The 14,768-nt window shown below is 46.6% G+C and overlaps 1 protein-coding gene across 1 annotated transcript in view; it reads left to right on the forward strand.

Moving 5' to 3' along the window:
• rapgef5a (Rap guanine nucleotide exchange factor (GEF) 5a) overlaps nt 1-14,768 on the forward strand; it is a 74,447-nt gene that overhangs the window by 42,531 nt on the left and 17,148 nt on the right. The window contains 2 exon segments of the mRNA XM_042075988.1: nt 6,644-6,777; nt 8,393-8,493. Coding sequence (XP_041931922.1) covers nt 6,644-6,777; nt 8,393-8,493 — 235 coding nt within the window.

Genomic DNA, 14,768 nt, shown 5'->3' on the forward strand with positions numbered 1-14,768 from the left:
CACGGAGCAGTACAAGCTGTTGGAACAGCACATCATCATCACTCTAGGCAGTCCAGTCTCATCCTGTCCAAAGCTTACACTCCAGGCCAGGTGGTGGAGGGAAGCGGGGATTATGAGGTAATGTCCTGACAATGGAGTGGACGACATCCACACCACGGAGGAGAGGAGGACAGGAAAGAGGGGAAGGAAAAGGGAGGAATGAGGCATTGCGGGAGGGAGGGAAGGAAGGAGAGAAACTAGTGCAGCCTAAGCTGGGACACACACACACACACACACACACACACGCCGACCATGGGCCTTGAATCCCTCATCTGCTTGTGTTGGCCTGGTTTTCATTTGGTGTTGGTGGGTAACTGACCACACTGTGAGAACTGGCTGTGATCATGTCTGTTCCTTTGTCTTAAAGCCTCAGCGTGGTCAACTTCTCACCCCTCGTTATTTGTCTTTGTGACACACACACACCCATAGGAGAGCGCACAGGGAACATTTGAGATCTCTATACTCAAGCGTAGAATCACAGTTGTGTCATTTAAGATAATCTGTACATGAGCGTGGGATAGCAGTTGAGCTACTGCTTCTGATGTTTACTTCTGTTGCTATTACAGTGTAGCAGATAATAACCTTGGTTACAACACCAAGATGCGTTTTGATAACCAGACCAGTCATCCTGTTTCTGTAACCTCCAAAGATTATCACACTCTCATTAGGCTTCTGTTGTGGCCTGTGTAGGTCTCAGTGGATGTCTGAAAATAGCAAAGGAACCTTCTCCAATCTACCCCATTGTTTATACTATTGATACCCTCCACCCCTGAAAAAGAAAAGAAAAACACATACTTCAGAGTTAATCAGTATGCTCTAGAACAGTGTTTTTCAACCTTTTTTGTGCCACGGCACACTTTTGACACTTAAAATGTCCCACGGCACGTCCCAACATCCTGTGTGAAGAAAAAATAAACATACCATAGCCTAAAACTCCAAATAATACACAGATATGGCCTTATTATGGCTTCTACGCAAGACCTGCTCAATAAAACAAGCGCCCTCTGTTTCATTTGTAGGGGACTATATCTAATTTAATTGTTGTTATGAACTGGATATGTGATGATTCTGTGAATACTGGATATGGGGCCCCCGTTGTACAATGCCTGCATACCACAAATAGTGCAATCATACCATCAATGAGAGCATGTGGTTATAAATTCTTTGATGCAACAGTTGCTTTTCTGGACCAGTGAGTGACATTTGGGTAATTTTCTGCGGCACGCCTGATGATCTCTCTCACGGCACACTAGTGTGCCCCGGCACAGTGGTTGAAAAACACTGCTCTAGAAGACCCCATGTGCTCCACAGGCTTTTAGCGTATGCTAACCATAAGATGAGCACAGGAATGCTAGCATGAGTGCTCTCACACTTTTACAGCCTCTGTGGATTAGCGTTAACCACATTCCCATACCATCCGAACCGCAGGAACATCTCCACATTAAAGCATCCCTGTAGCATTAGGCCCCCTTCAAGTTCACAGACCTTTCCTTTCCCACTGTCCTGCTCTGCAGACAAATCTTGGACATCTCCCAGGCCTGTCAAACCGCACGCATTCAGTCCTCCTGGTTCTCTTCAGACCACATGAAGAATTGTGTTGTTCAGACATCCTGACCGACCCCCACATATCTCCCCCAGACCACTCTAGTTCTAGACCCGAAAAGCAGGGAACAAGTTATGTAATCGTCACATACTTTTCTTCGAGTGTTTTGGCCCTGCGCTCTCACGATATGGTCTAAAACGGTGTTCTTTTAACCATCGTCGGTAGCATATTTTGACTGAGTGGATAATTGTTGATTTTGCGCAATAATATGAAAGGCCATGTTCTAGTGTGTGTAACTGTGTGCATGTGTGTGTGTGTGATTGCAGCTGTGTTGTGATTGGCTGTTGGGTTCTGTGGTTGTTGTTGTTGGATAAGGTCTAGAGCAAAGAGGCCCTGGGAGAGTTACATGTTTTTTTTTTTTTGTTGTTGTTATCAGGTACATCACCCGCGTTTTATTTTTTCCCAGCGCACTCTGGGGCCCTGTTTGTTAATTTTGCTGTTTTGACGACGTTGCATAACGGTAAACCAATCTGATTGATGCGTTCCATCAGAGCTGACACAACTTTTTTTAACCTCTCTCTCTCTCATGCCAGGCGCTGAGAGAGAAAGGGAAAGTTCACAGGCTGGTATGCACACACACAGACACACACAGACACACACGCACACACACACTTGTTTCTTTGGAGGCCCGATGGGCTGCAAAGTGGTCCCCTCCATATTAATGTTGGTCGGAAAAAGGGGGGAAGTGTCTAATGTTTGGATTAGATCGGATCGCGTCGGGGCAGGACCTCGCATACTATTCACGGAATGTTTAAGAACGTTCTGGAGAATTTAGGCCAGCCGGAGCCCCTGTTAGGTAACATTTGTGTCTGGGGGTCTCGTAAGGGTCGGCCTGCAGTGACGTCAAACCGTTACCTCCTGACCTCCGCTGGAGGATGTGGGGATGAGAGGGGTCTCGTCAAAGACTCCCCATGTTTGACTGGAGGAAGGGTTCTGCGTTTCCTCTTGTCTGAGCGTGCTCAGTGAGAATGTTCATCCTGTGCACAGACAGACACACACAGGCCTTCCTGCAGGTGCTGGTTTTTCCCTGGCAGACATCTTTTACTGCTAATGGTCCTGCCCTGTCCCTTTCCCACAATCCTTTGCTTTGCCCAGTCATTTCCCTATTAATTGCGGGCTATTGACCTTACATAAACCTTTAGCAGGAGCGGGACTTAGCTGGTTGTAAGGACATCTTTGCATACTTGGATCAGATACTCTCTCACCACATAACGTAGGCCTAATGTACAATCAGAAATGATGGTACATAAAAAGTCCTGCAACTCTGCTTTGGTTCTCTCCCATAATGCCGTTCTGCACAGGTAAAAGGTCAAGTGGTAGGCCACAAGGAGTCAAAAATCTGCAGGACTTTGAGAGGCTTTGAGCTTGACCCTTTGTTCTGCAGTCAGATCTTAGGAACATTACCCTGGAGTCATGCCCATGGATGCAGAGTGTGTGCGTGTGTGTGAGAAAGAAAGTATGTAAGTGTGTGTTTGCAAGGATGTGTTGCAACCTTCTGTAAGTGGGCTGTCTTATTGTCTTTGAGCAGGTCATTGTATTTTATGTGTGTTTGTGTGTGTGTAAGTCTTTGAGATTGTTTGAATTGCTTGGCAAACTTGGAATTATGCTTGGGTGTTGATATTAATGTCAGTGCACTCGAAATGACATAAACCAAAGATTGCAGTGTGTGTGTGTGTGTGTGTGTGTGTGTGTGTGTGTGTGTGTGTGTGTGTGTGTGTGTGTGTGTGTGTGTGTGTGTGTGTGGTATGTACTGTATGCGCCTGAGCTTTGTTATGGTTGGGTGTGCTCCACAACCAGAGGTCAGGGTCTGGTTCTGGGACATTCTGTCCAGCGACCCTGGCCTGCGTCATGCTTTCATTTTTTAGGCCTCTGGCACTCCACCCCATTTCCAACAATCCTGCTGGTGGGTTACGTGAGCAGCGCTTTTCCGCGCGGCCGGCTGGTAGCAGATTTATTCTAAGCCCTCTTTGTGTGAATGATGGGGTGAGGGTGCACTTCCCCTGTTTTAAAACTGAAGGAGGGTTAAGGTCAGCCGAGCCTCGTAGTTGTTACCGCTCAGATAGCACTTGAGATGGACCTAAGGTTTCTCAGTCCTGTGTCTACTGCCATCCATGCTGTGCTGCATTTCTCCATCTTTCCCTCCCATGAACACTGACGGATACTGATCTCTGCACTGGCATGATTGATTTATAGCACGCTACTGATTTAGCTAATTTAGCATATTTTAATATTTGAGGAGTGATATAATTCTGGAATGACTTGCAAATATTTAAATCACACAGATCTAGAATTTGCCTTGCCTGCCATTCATAGCAGTTGTTTGAGTTCATTGTCACATCATCAAACGTTGGCAACATTCTAATCATGTTGTTATGCTATGAATATAATGTTTGTGATTATACTCCGTGTACCACACTCTACACATCAGATTGCTCTTGAAGATGGGATTGATGGGATATATGCAGGGCAGGGGGACTCCAGTTTAAATCTCTGATGCTGGTAGGTGACAAAGTGTCGGTGAATTCATGTCGGCCCCTATATGTGCTTTAGTGACTAACTTGGATAAGAATATTGCTCTCAGTCCACTCAGTGTGCAAGGCCCTGAGCTTTCTAGGAGCAACAACTGTAAATCTCTTGTTTCTGTTACAAAATGTTGATTTCTTTTTTTTTTTTTTTTTTCCTTCAACTAAGTCATGTGTCTTGGACTGTCGTCAAATTGCAACCATGGAGGACAGAAATCCACTGTGACTGAAACAGGATATCATTTAAATTCAAAAGAATCTGACTTTGTCAAGCCAGAGTGTAGATTTTGGCTTAGACGCATCCTGTTCCAGTCAATGTCCATCATCTACTCTTGTTTCAGACCGCATTCATCAACTTTAAAAAAAACAACAAAAAAAAACAGGCTTCAACCTGTCTGTCCTCATCTGTCCTTCCATCTCGACCAGACAGAACACACCTGGGCTCTGTAGTGTCAGGTGACCTCACCAAGGCGGATGCCGGATTCACCTGAACCAGGTGGTGTGAGTCATGAATAGAAAAACGCTGCCACGCTTGGCTAGGTCCCCTGTTGAATGCACAGCACGCCCACATAATAAACGGCAGGCGCTGTTAAATGCTCTATAAAAAGCTATTTAAAAGACAGGGCTCTGATCTCCCGTTTAGTGCTTTTCTATTTTTTATTTTTTTAAGCTGTAGCTGTAGTACTTAAAATGACTTTGCACTCCAGGTGTGATTTTCTTTTAATGGAATCTGACTAGACTTCCAGGAGAAGTGTGAGTGTCTGTGTTTTTTTTTTTATTGTTTTGGTGTATTATACACATACTTGTGTGTGTGTGTGTGTGTGTGGGTGTGTATGTCTTTACACCTGTGTTGGTCTACCAGGTGCACCGCTGGGGTGGTCATCAGATACCCAAAATCCCCAGTTGCCATCTCAGGCATCAAAGCCTCTTGTCAGGACCTAGTCAGGATGTGAAATCCTGTGTGTGTGTGTGTGTTTAAAGATGTGTCTAAGAGTGTATATGTGTTTGTGTGTGTGTGTGTGTGTGTGTGTGTGTTGAATGTGTGCATGTGTACATATGCCAACTGGCAAAAGCAGAGCCACCACACCCCTCTATTGAGCTTAAGGATGAAAGCAGGTATCGATCACACCTGATCCATGGCACTGACTGACAGGCCACATCAAAGCGCTGTGCAGAAATATGGGGGATTTATCTGAATCTATATTTTTTGGGAGAAGCTCAAAAGAATAATGGATCAAGGAGGTTTCTGATGAGGACCTGGAGGTTTATAAGGAAGGAGCCGCAGCTTAAGAGATGATTGAGGGTGAACGTCAGCCACCGTCTGAAGTGCTCTGTGTTTTTATTCGGGGATAAAAAGGTGAAGAGGTAAAACAGAGAGAGAGAGAGAGAGAGAGAAATGGAGAGATTGAGAGGGGAGAGAAAAAATGAAGGGAGGGGAAAGGAAGTAAAAGAAATATGACATGAGAGAAGGGAAACACAAATGGTGCACACACACATACACACACACACACGCATACACACACGCGCACACACACACACACACGCATACACACACGCGCACACACACACACACACACACACACACACACACACACACACACACACACACACACACACACACGCACGCATGCACGCATACACACACACACACGCGCACACGCACACGCACGCGCACACGCACACGCACACAGGCAGCTGAAAGGCTGAAGTGGGCTGCCTCCGGTTCCACTCATTATCCCTCCTCTCTGGTCACGGCGTTCTGCTTCTGCCTGCTGCCTCTTCAGGGAATGCCTGCTTTTCCACCTGAGAGTTCCCCTCCCCTCCCTTCCCCTCCTCTCTCCCCTCCTGCCTGACCCCCTCCGGACATGTAGCAGGGGTGCGGGGTGTGGGGTGTGGGAGCGGCGTTTCTGCCAACCCAGCTCTCTGTAGAGATGACTCGCTTCACCCCCTGAAAATTAGGAAGAAGCTTGAACTCCCCTCATCAGACCGGGCCACATCCAAGGCAGCAGATGTGCTGGTGTGCCCTGATTTCGGGGCACACCCTTTCAGTGTAGAACTGAACGTGTAGACAGGCTGTTGAGCGGTGTTTCTTTGAGTATTTGCATACGGTGTGTGTTTGGCTTCTCTGTATATCCCCTATCTATTTCCTATGTGCGAGGATCCTGTTTTGTGTCTGAGGTTCTGTGCCTAGTAACGGTGTGTTTAGAGGCATTATTTTTTATTTATTGTTTTTCTATTAATCATGTACATATGTCTTCCTCTGCATGTAATCATCTTCTCTGACTGTCATCCATCGTTCTTTATGTCTCTCTCTTTCTTTCTTTCTTTCTTTCTTTCTTTCTTTCTTACTTTCTCTTTCTTTCTTTCTTTCTTTCTTTCTTTCTTTCTTTCTTTCTTTCTTTCTTTCACTGACTCACACACACACACACATACACACAGACATTCTTACAGTCTCACTAATTTTCTCCCTCTCTCTCAGGCTCAGGGGGAAGGTGTCGTCCGCGTGTGTCTGAAAGAGAGAGGCCAGGATGTGCTGGTTCTCCAGAGGGTGTCGTCAGAGCGACCATCGCCCACGACTACGGGAGGGGTGAAAGAGGAGGATAGCGACAAGAGGTTAGAATCCCCTCCAGTCTCTCTCCCTCTCTCTCTCTTGCTCTCACTCTCCCTCCCTCTCTCTCTCTCTCTCTCTCTCTCTCGCACACTCTCTCCGTTCTCTCTCCTCCTGCCTATCTCTTTTCCTGTCCCCCTCCCTCTCCTCTTCTCTCTCTCTCCATTCTGTCCACTCCCTCTCTTCTTCCCTACCCCTCCTCTCTCCCTTCCCCATCTCTTTCCATTTTTCAGCTTCTAGCATTCATTCTCTTCTCTACCTGCCTCTCTCTCTCTCTCTCTTTCTCTCTCTCTCTCCTCACCTTTCCCTCCTTCTCACCTCTCCCTTTCTCATCTCTCTCTCCTCTGCCTCACATTATCCATCCCTTTTCTCTTTCCTCTGTCTGTCAGTCATTTCTATAGTCTTCCTCCCATCTCTCAATCACATTCTCTCAACCTCTCTCTCTTCCAATTATTTGCATCTCTCTTTCCCTGGCTATCTCTCTATCCCCCTTTCTCTCTCTTTCTTTCCCTCACGACTCAAATACATACACTCACACACACGTTCACACACAGCCTGCAGTGCTACAGGGATGAATGTGACAGTGAGTGAGTGTGTGTGTGTGTTTTTGTGTGTGTGCGTGCGAGTGTCAGTGTTGTTCCAGAAGAGTGTGTATTTGCATGAGTGCTGGTAACAGAGGTTGTGTGTCTGCATTCACTGGAGACGGAAGGAATGAATGCTCTAGCTGCAGGGCAAGAGACAGAGAGAGAATCACGTTGCCATCTTGTGTGTGTGTGTGTGTGTGTGTGTGTGTTGGCTGTTGTTGCCGCAGGAAGACTGTGTGTGTGGTGGCGTACGTGTTTGGGTGTGCATGTTTGTGCTTGCCGCAGGGACAGAGCAGTCCTTTGGAAGAAGTGTACTGTGTGTGTGTGTGAAAGAGAGAAATAGAGAGAGAGAGAGAGGTGTGTGTGTGACAGAGAGAGAATGGTAGAGAGAGAGTGTGTGTGTGTGTGTGGGGCTTCTCCAGTAGCACTGACAGGACAGGGAGTGTCTTAAGCAGGGAGAGCAGAGGTTCTGAGCGGCCGGCTGGCTCTGAGCGCGCTCAGTCTGGTCCGAGGCAGCCGCCACAGCGCATGTCTCTGGAGCTCAGCCCGCCACTCAAGGGGAAGCGCCGCACCGCTTAGCCCAGGGAGAGGAGCCCTGGCCTGGGTCATGCTGCAGTGACAGTAGGGGGGGAGGGGGTGTCCTCTGGAAGGGCCAGGACATGGGCAGCATGAGGCAACTCCTGGAAAAGCATGCCACTTTAGTCGAGCCCGAGGAGGATGACGATGGTGGTGACGATGATGATGATGATGATGATGAAGATGAGGAGGAGGAGGAAGAAGAGCGTGACACTTGCGAGAGCTGCAGCAGCTGTAGCTTACCTCAGGAGCCTGCTGTCCGCACTTTTGACGTCCCCTACTTTCGCTACATAGATGACGAGGAGGAGGAGGAGGAGGAGGAGGAGGGGGAGAGAAGGGAGAGGAAGGAGGGGGCTGGGGGGGGAGAGAGAGTGTGGAGCTGTGGATCGCGCTCCGCGCGCTTGGCCGAGGAGGACTACCTGACTGATTCCTCTTCCAACTCTTCTGCTGTGTCCGACAGGTACGTGGTGGTCTCGGGGACGCCGCAGAAGATTCTGGAACACCTGCTCAGCGACCTGCGCCTGGACGAGCAGCAGGGGGCTACGGAGAACAGAGAAGCAGGTGAGTGACCCCTCCATTCTTTCACTCTTCAGTCTCTATCACTCATTTCTTCCTCTGCAGGACATGGGGGCTCTCCAATAGAGCAACTTTATACCTTCTGTTAGTTATCACACTGTCTCAGTGCAACTGTGTTAGTTGAGAAGTATCTATATTAGATGCTATATCATATCGTGTGTGTGTGTGTGTGTGTCCACATGTAACAGCAGTATAAAAACACAGTAAAACCCTAAAAACACTCCACTGTGTCACTAGAAGAACGCTGCCCTCACATTTCACAGTGGGTCCTCCGGGGTACTTCCTACATAGTTTTTACACTTCAGCATTACTCTTTTTTAGCCAGAGATACCTGTGTATTGAATATGCATTCCAGTCAAGGACGACGGCATTGGTAGAGGACACTTTTCTCTGGGTTTGTTTGATAACCAGCCTACTGAGTCCTGACCATCATTAACCTTGTGCAAAGAGTGACCGCTGGATTGGGGCCCAGAAGCCTTCCTCTGTGTGGGATTGGGTCAGTTGAGTTTACACTGGACCAGGAAGGGGTTAAACGCAACCGACTACTGGTGCACTGGGAGGAGTGTAAACAACCTGGTGTTGACAACAGACATTAAATCTTCATTTGGCAGGTGTGTAGATGAGCTGAAGATAAGAAACATAAGAATGGGAAATTATATTTATATTTGCCTTTTCATTTTTACTTTTTCAGAGTGTTTTTCTTTCTATATTTCCTCTTTACTTGAGAGGTCAAGAGCTAAGAGGTCCTCACCACTAATGCTAGTATAGCTGGCTAGGCTGACCTGATATGAACTCCGTGAGAGCAGTGACCCCATGACCTTTACATCAGATATGATTCGAATGTCCATGGACTCGCAGTATGCAGCAAAGTCTATCAGTATTTATCTGTGCAAGTGATTTGTTACATAGAGTTCAACAATGGAGGTAAAACCATCTCTGTGGGGGTATTGATTTAAATGAGCAACCCCAGGCTTGAACACGCAAACACAAGCCGCTCCTTCTCTTTTGATCCGGAATGTGCCGGCATGTTGGAACGGCACATCCAAGAGATCTTATTTAGGAATGCATTGTCTGGCTTTCACTGTCCCTTAAGTCGTCTCTGCGTTTTGACTTCCTCGGAGGAGAGGTGTGTCTCCTCACATCATGCTGAGTTCAGACTTGTTCTGACACTGCAGGTTAATATGGTCTAAAGCAGGATGCTCTTGTTATCATTGCAGAACACCAACATAACTTAATCACATGTAATTAACTTACAAGTTTAAAGGCACACTATGCAAGATTTTCACCTTTATGAAGCCAACAAACTTGTAATAGGCGAATCGTTCACCTAGCATAGCTATACAGCATAGATGTAGAGTCCCTACTGAGAAAACCAGCCATGCAACTTCCAAGAGTGGCGCCCCGCCAAAACCTGCAAGAATCTGAAACATTACCTTGTCAGTAGATATAGCTCTTTGGAGATAGTTTTTGCCTGTTGTTAATCCTTCACCTCCACTACAAAAGCATTTGCATTGTGTAACGGGGATATGTCGCGAGAAGTTTGCTATTTACAATAGCAAAGTAACATATGAATACATCGCGACTCTAAAGAGAGCTCTAAACTCACCAAAAATACCTAAACCTGCATAGTATACATTTAATAAGGTTATATGTGCATATGACCATACAGTCATTGTGTTGATTTACAGAGTGCAGGCAATTTAGCAATAGGCTTATGACTAATGATATAGCTAACATTAGTGATCCTAAACTACAGGAGTGACTGTATAGGGATATAGCATCTGTAAAATACTTGAATACATGAATGATTATCAAAAAAATAAATATATAAAAACAGAAAGTTGGTAGAATTGATTTCAGAAATCTTTCAGAGAAAGGTCTGTTTACTAGTGTCAGTAGGCTACCTGTATATACTACTGGGCTGTCCAGTGCCCCTGAAGCAGATCCCCCGTGCTGCAGTGTGCAGTGTGGCCTGCAGCTGAAGGTCAGGGCACTCTCTGTCAGGTCATTAGGATTCGGCCGAGGCCACTGTCCGCTGACTCCTGGCTGCTAAACAGATCGATTCCAGAATGTTGAAGGCCAGCTGAAATGGAATGGAACAACGCCCTGTTCCAAACCCTCCTGCTCTTGTAATTATTTATTTTTCTAACTGTGGAGCAGAGTGTGAAGAAGTAGCCCTCCACTAATGCTAATGAGAGAGAAGAGGAGTGGGAGGTAGTGTGATACTGTGCCTTGATTTTGTGTGTGTGTGTGTGTGTGTGTGTGTGTGTGTGTGTGTGTGTGTGTGTGTGTGTGTGTGTGTGTGTGTGTGTGTGTGTGTGTGTGTGTGTGTGTGTGTGTGTGTGTGTCAGTGTGTGTGTCAGCCTCACTTGTGCCATCCTCTCTCTTTCCCCCTGTGTGGTGTATTCTCTCTCTCTCTCTCTCTCTCTCTCTCTCTCTCTCTCTCTCTCTCTCTCTCTCTCTCTCTCTCTCTCTCTCTCTCTGTGGTTCTGTCTATGCTACACGCCCATAGGCAGACAGTTAGCCCCTCTGTGCTGGTGCATCCTGTGTCTAATTACCGGCTGGCTTGCAGGCTCGCTTAGCATTTTCCAGCGCCGCCTTTAACGCACAGGGAGAGAGAGAGGGGGGGGGGGGGGGTAGAGATATGGGGGAACAAGAGACAGAAAGTTTATTGTTCACTTTTTAATGCCATAGGACGAGCAGATGGACCAGTGAACATTGTGCCACCCAACTCATAAATCAGGCAGGGACAGCAGGCCTTGCTGCAGAGTGTGTGCACACAGACACACACACCTCATCTTCATCTTCTCTCTCTCTCTCTCTTTCTCTCTGTCTGCAGGACACACACACACCCACACACACACACACATCATCTTCATCATCTCTCTCTCTCTGCAACACACACACACACACCCTCTCTCGCACGCACGCACGCACACACACACGCATGCACGCACGCAGACAGCAGACTTATGCTAAACATACCCTTGCGGATGTGGTCATAGGTGAGAGGGGTGATCACCATGTACCCCAGTAGCCTGATTGTTCTCATTGTGTTCACATATAATAGCCTAGCCTTCAATTGTATTCTCTTCAAATGTCATTGTGCCCAAAACAGTGACTGAACCAGACTGAAACCAAGCGAAGAAAATCACCTTGTGAAATGTCAAACGTTATGGCCTTTATGGGATACAGAAATGGACTAGGCGTGGAGCTCCCTGCTAAGTAGATGGAGTGGAGTGCGTGTGGGGGGAAATGTCACACTGTTGGCCTGGTTCCTCTGTACTGACGTTCTAGAGCCATCAGGAACCGGGATCTAATGATAGCAGTAGTGACGTGCTGTGTGTGGAAAGAACATCCCGTGTCTGTTTCCATGGGTTGTTCTGAGTCAGCCGGTTCTAAGATGGAAGCTGGGCTTTGGAAATCAATACCACCATTGTGCATTTGGGACGGGTTCAGCTTCTAATGAGGAAAGATGCTAAATATAATATGGAACTTGAGTCGGGTTTTTGGAGATGGAAGAATTGAATGAGGCCTTTGTGATTTTATTTATTATTTATTTTCCGGAATGTTCCCTTGCTTCAAAGGTAACATGAGGTCTCAAGTCGTCTCCAACAGGGCAAAACTCAGCAAATTTGCAGTGTGCTGAATTAATTAGTGAAGTTTTGCTTGCTTGTGTGTGGGGGGGGGGATGGGTGTGTGTGTGTGTTTTGTGGGCTTGTTTGACATTCTGAGAGTTTAGGCAGCCAAAATGAATTTGTTTTGCCCTGCTTGTCCTCGGGGAGCTTCAGAGCGCTGAATAATTTATTCTGTTTTCAGTGATAAAAGAGTGGCGAACTAACACAGAGAAATGAGAAAATAAAAAAAACAAACAAGCATTTTCCCCCTCCCCACTGTACTCAAAACTTCTTTTGGTGCCATTGGAAGTTCAGATACATAATGAAATCTGATTGGATAATTTGATATGTCAGAGGTCATAATATGTTTTTGTTTGGGTGCATCCTATGGTAAATTTCCCTGTGCTGTGTTTGGGAGCAAGGGAGCAGGTGATCAGACAGTTTAAACGATCTAGGCAGTACCCACCCAGTTGGCCTGTAGGTAGAACACAGAGAGCTGTGATCATCTCTGTTTTGTGCTCTGTGTGTGTGGTCTCAGATCTGTTTAGTTGACCTTTTAGTTTTTGCATTTAGCCTATAGGGATTTAAATCGGGACCATTTACAAGAATGAAGAGCGTGTGTGTGTGTGTGTGTCAGAGAGAGAGGGAGGGTGTGGCTATTTGGGCAAAGGCATGTTTTCACACGCCATTGTGTGTGTTTGGGGATGTGCCTGAGCCTGTTTACATGGGCCAACATGTGTGTGTGTGTGTGTGTGTGTGTGTGTGTGTGTGTGCGTGTGTGTGTGTGTGTACACAGTGGGGAAGAATGGTTGAAGTGAAGCCTCAGTCTTTGATCTCTTGGCTCAGGTTCTCAAACTGAACTGTTGAATTGACTGCATGTGTGTGTGTGTTTGTGTTTGTGTGTGTGTGTGTGTGTGTGTGTGTGTAGAAGCAGTTTAATGGAGAGAATATGAGTGCTAATGACTGTAATGTAGTGGCTGAAGCCACATTCAGAGCTAATGAGAGAAAATCGTCTTTTTCAACCGATGAGGAAGTCTGACAGCGGTAGGGTTTAATGGTTTAATAGTGATCTGATTCAATGGTGAAAGGAGTGGGGTAGTGGGGATGTATTTGTGTGTGTATCTGTATCTGGCTGTCAATGTGTTAGTGTCTGGTGTCTGTCTGTCACTGTGTGTGTGTGTGTGTGTGTGTGTGTGTGTTTGTGTGTGTGTGTGTGTGTGTATAGTCATCTCTCCATCTCTGCTCCTCTACTGCTGTATCAATCTCTCTCTCTCTATCTCCCTCTCTCTCTGTCTCCCTCTCTCCCTCTCTTTCTCTCTCTCTCTCCGTGTGTCTCTCTCCATCTCTCTTACTTTCAGAGATGGACACAGCTGGGTGAGTGAGATGGTCCTCTAGGGGTATGGGTTGGCCGGCCGCCTGTGTGTGTGTGTGTGTGTGTGTGTGTGTGTGTGTGTGTGTGTGATAAACTGGATGGAAATAGATATTCATTACTAGAGAGTGGAGGCAGGGAGGGATGAAGATGGAGGCCCGAGAATAAAGAAAGAAATTGAAAGATAAAAAAAAGAGAGAGCAAGAAAAAGATGATTGGAGGTGAGCAAAGACAGAGATATGGTAGAATGTGCGTCACACACACACACACACACACACACACACACACACACGTTGTTCCACCACGCATTTTTTATTCTCAGCCCTTTAAGGATGGTTTAATTTAATTATGAAAGTGAAGATTACAGTTCCATTATTGATAAAGCCAGTCCCTTCCTCCAACGACCTCTCTGTATTCCCCTCTCCATCTCTCCCTCACTCTCTCCCTCTCTCTCATCTCTCTCTCTCTCTCCCTCACCCCCCGGGTTCTTTCATAATTGATTCGCATGCTCGCAGCCCTGCATTTGGAGAGCATTTGGGTCGGCAGGCCGTCCGGCTGGTTTCCAGGCACTGAGTGTGATTCTGTGCCATGTGGAGGAGGGAGGGGGAAAAAAGCACCAGACTGGGGCTTAATCTGGGGCGATACCCCTGTTTGATTTCACACCCTTGCCTCGCGGTGCTGGGGAGATTACTCAGCCGTGTGTGTGTATTGTGTATTGTGTGTGCGTATTGTGTGTGTGTGTGTGTGTGTGTGTGTGTGTGTGTTCGCGCCTTTGAGTGTGCTTTCTTTTCTGACCCCCGGGGTGTTAAGCACACACAATACTGCCAAAAGATTTATCTCTGATTCATCTGCCCTACAAACGTGTTTCATTTTCATAGCACAGCATTGGTCATACACACTCACTCACACACACACACACACACACACACACACACACACACACACACTCACACACACATACACATACACACAGCTATTGATTTAATTTCTTTTGGCAAGCTGTGGTGATGCAACAGTGATGTTATTGGATTGGGAAATGAAATGCATGCTGTTTATGTTAAACATGTACTTGAGGTGCCCTTTAGATGTCTGTTTCATAGAGCTAACCAGAGGTGCATTCTTTCTCTCTCTCTCTCTCTTTCTCTCTCTCTCTCTCTCTCTCTCTCTCTCTCTCTCTCTCTCTCTCTCTCCTGCTCTCCAGAGATGCTTCTAGATGACTTCCTGTTGACCTACCTGGTCTTCATGTCAACAAACGACCTGTGCCAAGCTCTGTT

The sequence above is a fragment of the Alosa sapidissima genome, chromosome 21 (genome assembly GCF_018492685.1).
Source record: "Alosa sapidissima isolate fAloSap1 chromosome 21, fAloSap1.pri, whole genome shotgun sequence".
Taxonomy (NCBI): Eukaryota; Metazoa; Chordata; class Actinopteri; order Clupeiformes; family Clupeidae; genus Alosa; species Alosa sapidissima.